The sequence below is a fragment of the Anoplopoma fimbria genome, chromosome 5, assembly GCF_027596085.1.
Source record: "Anoplopoma fimbria isolate UVic2021 breed Golden Eagle Sablefish chromosome 5, Afim_UVic_2022, whole genome shotgun sequence".
In the NCBI taxonomy this organism is placed as follows: Eukaryota; Metazoa; Chordata; class Actinopteri; order Perciformes; family Anoplopomatidae; genus Anoplopoma; species Anoplopoma fimbria.
In genome coordinates, this window is record NC_072453.1 from 3765780 (window position 1) to 3775151 (window position 9372).

At 40.1% G+C, this 9372-nt stretch overlaps 1 protein-coding gene across 1 annotated transcript; it reads left to right on the plus strand.

Moving 5' to 3' along the window:
- Window positions 1-46: 46 nt before the first annotated feature.
- Window positions 47-5477, plus strand: cbx7b (chromobox homolog 7b). Its single transcript, XM_054599450.1, has 6 exons — window positions 47-279; window positions 3001-3044; window positions 3466-3531; window positions 3992-4058; window positions 4299-4635; window positions 5278-5477. The coding sequence occupies exons 1-6, from the start codon at window positions 211-213 to the stop codon at window positions 5475-5477; spliced, it is 783 nt and encodes a 260-aa protein (XP_054455425.1). The 5' UTR covers window positions 47-210.
- Window positions 5478-9372: the final 3895 nt, after the last annotated feature.

The following is a 9372-nucleotide window of genomic DNA, read 5'->3' on the forward strand; positions in this document are numbered from 1 at the left end:
TAAAGTCACTGGAGCACGGGTAGACCAGCACCAGGAAGTCGCTCAGGATAAATGTGGCCTTTTTTTTTTTTTTAAAGTGTCAGGAAAAACAGGACGCGACTGAGCGAGTAACGGGAGGACAGAAGGACGGAAACCGGGAACGTTAGCTCAGCTTGCAGAGGAGAAAAGACGGTACTTTGACAGTTACGAGCCGCGGGGCCGCGCACAGAGATGGAGCTGTCAGCGATCGGAGAGCAAGTGTTTGCTGTGGAAGCAATCCTGAAGAAAAGAGTTAAGAAGGTAACCTCGTTGTGGATGTTGTGTGAGTCCGTTCAGCAGCATTTTTTTTTAGGAGACACATCATTTTTTTTTTTTAAGGAGGAAGGGATGCTACTCTGTGTGCTAATGAAACTAGAGATTAAATGACTAATCTGGTTATCTAATTGCTGTGTATAAAGGGGGCGGGTCGATGCAGCGTTGTTGACATCGCACTACAGCTTCACATGTCCTGTGTGAGGCTGGACGAGCAGCAGGAGGACACGCTGGGATGTTATGAAGCAAACACCTTCATTCAGTCTGTTTCAGTCTAAGTTACCATATGGTGTTGACACGTGCAGGGGCGCAGGTAGAGATGACCCCCCCGGAGAGCACGAGGGGCCCCTTGGGCTCCTCAATTTACTGCTATTAATAATTTAAAATGAACTGTTTGAATTTACTGGGGCAGTCAAAGTACTATATGATTTAAAAAAAATGAATTCTAATTTTGAAGTATGCTACAAATGCACTGATACAAAAAAAATAGTCTCAAAAGGTCACATTACATTACAGTCATTTAGCAGACGCTTTTATCCAAAGCGACTTACAGTCAGTAGTATATTACATATCATTCACCCATTCACACACTGATGACAGGCTACCATGCAAGGTGCCACCATCAGACTCTAACTAACATGCATCATCCAGTCCACACCGATGGCAAGCCTTCGGGAGCAACTTGGGGTTAAGTGTCTTGCCCAAGGATGCATCGACTGCCGAAGCCGGGTATCGAACCACCGACCCTCTGATTGGAGAACTACCTTGCTCTCCACTACGCCACAGCCGCCCCTATCCCCCTATCACAGCCTGCATATCTTAAATATGCAGGCTGTGACAAATGATTCAATTCAATTCAGTTTATTTTGTATAGCCCAGAATCACAAATTACAAATTTGCCTCAGAGGGCTTTACAATCTGTGCACATGCGATTGATTGCTTTGACTATTGATTCTTGGACTCTGGACTATATCATATAGAGTATATTAACAATTATATAAAATATTTCACATTTTCACATTCAGCAAGTGTGTGGCATTTGCTTGATATATGAGTTAATAAAACAGCCACGTGGTTAAGTACACGGCATAAGGAGTAGAAGGAAAACTGCTGATTGGTTAAGTTTATTGGGGTTTGCAATGGAGATTGACTTGATATTCATTTGTCTGTATGAGCGGTTAGAGGTAAAGCCTAAACGAGGCTTCATAGAGTATCAGGTATAAAGTGAAAGTTTATAGAGACAGAATATACAAGGGCTAAAGTTAACCACATGTAGTACTCGGTGTACTATATCGGTGCATCCACATCTCAAACATGTTGCTACTAGCTGTCAAATTGTGACACCATAATATTTCTGTTATTGGTGGATAACCATACTTTAACAATATTTCTAGACTGCAATCCAACCCAAAGGCACCTTGAGTTTAACTGTCATTTGGAATTATGCTACAAAATATATATTGCTAAATGCCATATAACCACTATATACCCCAAAACAGCATGACATTAACATGCTTTACAGGTAAAACTACATTTTAAGTTATGGAAGACATGGGGACTTCATTTTAAGTCGCACCAAATACACAGCCTTTTTACTGAGAAAGGGGAACTGGGTGAGTAAAACGAAGTCGGGAAAAGTGGTGACTTCACCCGCCAAGAATACCTTTGAGAGCTTGGAAGTCATTATCAGATGATGTCACCGAGGATGACTAACTCTGAGTGGCCTGGCTTATGGATGGAAAACATATGGGATATTTCATATTAACTGTTAAGTGTGGATATAATTTGATGGCATGGGAACCTCCTCCTACACATAAACTCTAATCAACAACAAGAATATGATGTATAGACATCAAATTGATAAGAGGATGGAGGGAAATGTGACCTTCAGCGAGTTATCATTGTCTCTCTTCATTTTTTTATTACTTGTAATAAACTATACATGTATAATTCATAAAGGTTTGTATCTGCCTCAGGGAACTCTATTTTGATAATGAGCAACTTGGTGAAATGTGATCAGGTGTTTCTTTACACTGTGCTGAAAAAAATGACAGGTGATAACATGATGGAAACTTTCATAGAGGTGAGAGCTGTGACCTTCTCTGGTTTGATTGTAATAAGGGCTTAACAGTTAACAAGCAAACACGTCGCCTCCCACAAAATGATGCTGGCAACTTTGGGCCAATCTTCAACTAGATGCATCACCTAGCAAGTTTCAATTAAATCAAAATCTCACACTTGGTCTTATTGGCGTGTCTGTTGATTGAAGCAGCTCCAAGAGCTCCAAATCACTTCTTAAAACACATTTTTACAGAATGGCTTTTATGTGATGTCGTCGTTTTATTGTTTCATTTTCGTTTGGTCTTAGTTTTTATCTTATATTTGTTTACTATATTTTACCTATTTCACTTGATTTTATTTATTTTGTTTGTTTGTTTATTTGATTGTCTCTTGTTATTATTAAGTTTTTATTATTTATAAGAGGTGATTGCAAAGGAACACTTTAATTTTGTTTATCAAAGTCAGACATGTAGCATCTCAGACATCTGCAAAGAAATAACGTTTGATATATTTAATTGGAAAAAATGATGCATCATACATCCATTAAGGTAGTATTAATGGCTGTAAAAGTCTACAGTATATTCCCTGATGTAATTTATTAAATCAACTTCTTGGCTGATACCACTCCATAACGTTCTGTCTCTACAGGGGAACGTGGAGTATCTGCTGAAGTGGAAAGGGTGGCCTCCAAAGTAAGTGTGTAAACCTTAAATTGAAGGATGGACGGAGTATATAATGGTCGCAAATCATATTCACATAGACATGTGAAACAGATTATACATATCCACCGAAAAGTACCATGGCCATTAACACATCAAAACCATGTGCACATTAACAAGCACAACATAGCATTGCACAATCTGAAAAGTATGGACAATTGTTCTCATAATAATAATAATAATAATAATAATTAAGCCTTTATTAGTCCCACAATGGGGAAATTACAATTCTCTGCATTTGACCCATCCCGGAGGAGCAGTGGGCTGCTAAGAAGCGCCCGGGGAGCAATAATAATTTCATAACTTGTTCAGGTTGTTACCAACCAAGTGTGAACCAAATGTTACGCAATACTGCATTATTGGACCATACACATGTTTTTCTATCCTCTCACAGGTATAGCACATGGGAACCTGAGGAACACATTCTGGACCAGCGCTTGGTGCAGGCCTACGAAGAGAAGTAAGGCTCCACTCCACATGTTATACCTGCCTGGTGAAAAGACTTTTTGTTATTTGATAAAACATTTGGATTTTGAAACCTGCTTTTTTTTAAGTCAATGTATACCTGCTAGCAGTCTTCTTCTCTCCCTGTGCTGGTGTATTGTTGTGGTTTTTTTCACGGTACGCCACCTGTGGATCAGTGACTTGTTGTAAAACCCAACCAAACAGGGACCCCATTAGTAAAACACTGCTCCATTGTGCTACTAGTGGTCAAAAACTCTACAGGGCACTGTTATGGGACTGATCACTTCCTGGATATATTTTTTCTTTTATCATGTGAAGAAGGAATCTAACGAAACACATTGACACAAAAAGTGTTCAAACAGAGCCTAAGAACAGCTCTTAAAATGGTCGGCGAATATTCAGGAGACATTTTTCTTTCTGTCACTAGCTTTTTAACAGTGTGCCTCTCTTTTTAGAGAGCAGAGAGAGAGAACTCTGGGACACAGGAGAAAAGGATCCAAAGCCAAAAGACTCATTCTGCAGGTAAGATTTGGAGTTCAATATAAAAGAGAATGAAAGTTTTGTCAAATCTATGTACATCACTTAATACTTGTTGATACAATTATGTTTCTCTTTCCCATTACTTTGTGGCCCCTGTCCAGTTATTATGCTCAACATGTAGTTAATCATCACCCTCCTCTATAACCAGTGCACAGTGTTTCCGTAATCATTCAGTTTGAAAAGTTTACATTTTCATGTATCCTCTGTTTGATCTTTATTCAGGATACTGTCTACGCCATGGATCTCCGCAGTGCTCACAAGACTCCGGAGCAGCCTTCGCCTCGCCTGCGTCTCTCTCTGACGCGCTCCCTTCTCCCCGAGGACGAAGACCAACTGGCACATGGAGAAAGCAAACCCAGGAGGTCGCAATTCACGAACCTGGACTCAAACCCTCCAAGTCCTACGCAAGAGGACTGGGAAGGCCGGGGAGAGGAGGAAGAAGAGGAGGAGGAGGAGGAAGAAGAGGAGGACAATGTAGAAAGTGAAGATGATGGAGAGGAGGAGGAGAAAGAGGAGGATCTAAAAGAGACGACGGAGAAGAGCCAAGGCACTTTAAATGGTAAGTGTGTCAGTCGGTCAGCCGGTAGACTCTAATCACCATCACGACCCAGTTTACTTCACTCCACGCGAGCCTTCTTGGAGGCTTTTTTTTCACCAGGCATGCAACCAAAAACATGGAAACTCCTCCATCCTGAGCTGATTAAAGAGAAAATGTAGACTCTTTAAAGACTGTGTATTCAAAGTCTCTGCTGTACATGCAAATGTAAAGCCAAAAGGATCTACAGTCTGTCCCGTAATGTAACATGCCTTCGCTTGATAGTTTGACGCCATAGCAGATGTTAATCTTTAATGAATGAATAATGTTTCAAGGTGGTAGTAAAATCCATTTTTAATGATTTCAAAGGTGAGACGTCACTAAATAATCCCAAAATGATGCTGCGGAGTGCAGAATGTGACACTCCAGTCCTCCCTCACCACCTCAGAAGCACTTAGAGCCGTCTGTTCCTGCAGCCAAACATCTGCCTCTGCCAGTTCATCACATCTTTCAGAGCAGAGATATAATCTATCCAGGCCGGTCCAGAGAGGTTAACTCAATAACAGTACACACCAGAAAGGGCTTGATGCAATCACAGTCCGACTGCGGCTCCACCTTCCTTCTCTACCCTCTGTCTACCTCTCTCTGTATCCCTGTCTCACCCAGGACAGGAGAGGACAGACGAGTGGAGCTCAGCTGTCGGACCAGACGAGGTAACGGCATCAGAGAAGCCGGACGACGACGTCTGGTGGCCCGTCCTCGTCCCGGGGGAGGTGACAGTCACAGACGTCACGCTCAACGCCCTCACAGTGACTTTCCGAGAGTCGAGGGTGCCCAAAGGCTTCTTCAGAGACTGGGGCCAGTAGGTCTGATGTGTGATGTCTGAATGGGTCGGGGGGGGAGGGGCACAGCAAGAGGGAGAGGTAGGGTGCTGGTTTAATAACAGCGTGCGAAAGACGGCGTTGGTGTTTTTAATTCCCACTGGCTGTATTCTTCCCTTAGCCTACGACTTCCAGCGTGACCAGTGGTAGTTTACATGCACAGTTACTCATAGGCTCATAAATGGGTGCCAGATTTAGGTAGATTTTTAGGTTGCCCAATTTGGCTGAGAATCAGTTCCAGTTAGCAGTACTTGGGCTAGCTGAGGGCCAGTGTTGTTCACATTTCAAACTGCTGAAAACTGCTCTTTTTTTTTAATTTATTTTTTTATGGAATCGTGCCCTTCATTGCATTCATCCATGTTTGCTTCACAGTCTTCTTCCTTGCATTCTGCTGTTGCATTCTTCCTTTTTTTTGGTGCCTTTCTGCCACCTGTAGAGCAGCGGAATAGTGTGAAACCAGCGTTGCTCAACAACTAATAAGGGAGCCACTCATCAAAACATTGCTCCGTAGAGTTGCTAGTGATCAAAAACTCCACAGGGTACCTTTAAAGCAGTTGACAGAATAGGCCTCATGCGTGAACATTTTTGTGTTATTATCTCATCTCATGCTGTTATTTTGTGCAATTGGCACAAATTACACAATTTGCCAAGTTGTATTGAGCAACCGTAACAAGCTTTTATTTGTACATTTCACTAAAAAGTAGTTACTACAGTGGGGATACATGTAGCTGTTAAAGAGTATAAAGTAGCACAAAATTGTAAATGAAAAGTACAGGTCAAGTAAAATGAAGAATCTTGAAGAAGAGGAGGATGAAAAAGAGGTCTCTGTGCATGTAAACATGGCCGCTGTGACTGTCTCTCTTCCACACTAAGCTAACCGTTCAGTACGTAGTGTACATACTCCAGACCACAGTGAGGTGGGCGTAGCTGTCAGTCCCATACTAACAAGCAGTGCTGTACCTGTAACCTGTTGACACATAGACTGTTACCGCCGTACAACACGTGGCTTAGTCTTGTATGCGTTTCAAAAATCCTCCGAGAGACGATTTGATCCGCCTGCATGCCTTTCTCCTCCAGTGCAGTTATATCAATGCGAAGACGGTGAAAAAAATGTTGTTTTCTCTGTTGACTTAACGTACAATTATTATTGCAAAAAAAAAAAATCAAGAAATAGATGAGTCTTAATAAGATAATGTACTATTGAATTGCACTGTATTTGCTGTATACCATGAGGGTTTGTGTGTCAATGAGGAGTCTGTTTGTAGAGTTTGACCGACACGGAGGATCACACACTGTTTGATAAAAGATATCAACAGGTTTCAGTGATTTCATACCTTCCAGTTACCTTGCATTCTTAAAACGTGTTTAAGACCCTGTTGGCAACCTATCACATCTAACAATGTTTCAACTTAATTTATTTATTAAACTGTATTATCGTAATGTAATATTGCAGTAACAAGCAGTTAGAGAATCCTACTTTTAGTCAGAACTCTAAAACGGATGTCGTGGGATGATTGAGGAAAAAATACTAAACTCTGATACACAAAATTCAATCTTTGCTTTTATCAAGTGATGTATTTTGATTTGAAAATATTTTAAATTAATATAATCATCTCACAACTTATAGTAATGCAACCTATAACGGGGGGTTGCACAAGATATTCCCTTATAACAAAAGATTTGTTGCAATTTTTCCAGCCTGCCCTAAATTAAGGTCCCCGTATGGATATGGAAACTGACTTTTCTGTGATAAATCTTCCTTTTTTTATACTGGCAATTAAGAGATAATGAGAAGCTAAGAGATTGTTAAACGTGAACATTAACATTAAGGGCTGACGAATAAAAAAATAGCAAGAACCACTGGTCTAAGAATGGGATGTTAAATTCCCAAAGACCCTTGAATGCACCAACAAGGATGTCCAAACAGTCCCCTCGTAGCGTTGCATTATCATTTGATTATGTAAGATAAGCTAAAAGAGACAGAGCATATCTCTAGCCGTATCAAGTCATTATGGCATGAGAATCAAGTAAAAGCAGAGGTTCATTCTTGACCATGGAAACAGCAGTTTACAAAACAATCTCACCTCAGAAGTATTACTTATAGGAGAATATTAATAGATTATGATGAAAGACATACCAATAGATTTAGATATCATTATAAGTATAATAATTAGATATCAGAACATTTCAAATCTACTCTTCAATGACAACTGAGAAAACTCTATTTTAAATAAACAGAAACCTGTTGCTGTCTGGAAAGTAGTTAAATTCAATTAGCACTGTATAAAGTATATGCAATTTTTAGGTAAAGGTCTAAAACACAAGAAATTGACTCGTGTGTAAAGACCACATGACCAATCAAATAATCATTCAAATAACTCTGAAAAAGAACTGATAAATTGAAAGTGGAAGTGAAGCATTTTCAGCATTACAGACTTATCTCATGTAACTTTGAAATTTCCAAAAAAGATAAAAGCCCCGTTCTGAAGATAAAAGCCCCGTTCTGAACCCGGTGCATCGGTCTAACCCTGCTGGCCTCCTGCCCAGTGGACACAGGAGCTGATGTGATGTGTCATGTCCGTTGAATCTCTCACAGCGGCGTCCCATTGGTCCACAAGTTGTTTACTCCACACTGAGGATGACGGGTCAGTGTCTCGTGACAATGAAGCTGCAGGGAATGGAAGTGCCTGATGTTGCATAATTTTGTTGTTTTGTCTGTGGAGCTTTTAGGGCTAATGTCTCTCTCTCTGTCTCTCTCTCTCTCTCTCTCTCTCTCTCTCTATCCTTTACACACACACATTTTCTGTTGTGTCCCAGCTTATTTGGTTTCTGTATGTCTAAATGCACGATCCTGCACTGATGCTGTAAAGACTTGAAATATGAGGAGACTTTAAAGATGAAGAAGATGGAGGGGACAGTAGGGGAGAAACATGTATTTTGTAGTCGTTATTTTTGTACATTGACCTGAATGTATATTTATTCTTTAAGGATACCTGTGTATTTGCCACGAAGATGACTGAACAGAATAGTTTTTTATACGGTTTGTGATAACGATTGAGCTGACAAAACAAGCGCCGGGATTTTTGACGTAGCCTAACGTGGATGCTTGTGCTGCTTCGGTCCACCAACAAGCGAAGAACCTTGCACTTTACTGTGATGTAAACCTGTACATTACCTGCTCAAGTCTACCAAGTGTCATTGTGTATAGAATATTTCTATGGTAATACTAAAATAAATGTTACTCATGTTTAATATCATTTTGATCACTTCTTCGGTTGCTTATTGACATACCAAAGCTCTTTTTTTGTAGTTACTAATGCAATTGGAATCATCAAAACTGTGTAAAGTAATATATTTAGAGCTATTAGGGGAAGGGTGATGTTTTTTTTTTTTACTAAGTCAAAGGAAGGGGGCCAATGAAAATATTGAAAAATAGTGCAGGGCAAACACAGGTGTAATTAATAACATTAAATGTGGCCCTGTTGCATTTAGGTGTTTCAGGGATCTTATGACTTTGACTCACTAAATAGAATATGGACCAGAATTAATTTCATCAATTAGACCTATGTTTACCCTATGACATGTGAATAGGGCCTATGCTGGAAAGTGTCTTGTCTTACAAAAAAATGAAATATAATCCTCACCATAATACTTTTCACAGTCCCCTATTACCATGTACTTACAGGATAGTCCGACCAATAATGTATGCATCAAAACTGATCTGCAACAAGCTACTATTGGCCGATATATATCGGCCTTGCACCTTTAGGTCTACCTCTAATTCAAACTAAATGCATAATTAGAAAATGTAAAATGTTAAGTCTTCAATCTACAAATACCATGAATTTTCATCAAGTGATGCTCAAATGTGTGTTGTATA

Bases quoted from the DNA above. Each gene is read 5' to 3' on its own strand.
- cbx7b (XM_054599450.1), top strand. From the start codon at position 211: ATGGAGCTGTCAGCGATCGGAGAGCAAGTGTTTGCTGTGGAAGCAATC. The intron at 4,059-4,298 runs GTAAGATTTGGA...ATCTTTATTCAG, and splicing joins CCAAAAGACTCATTCTGCAG to GATACTGTCTACGCCATGGA. The intron at 4,636-5,277 runs GTAAGTGTGTCA...TGTCTCACCCAG, and splicing joins GAGCCAAGGCACTTTAAATG to GACAGGAGAGGACAGACGAG.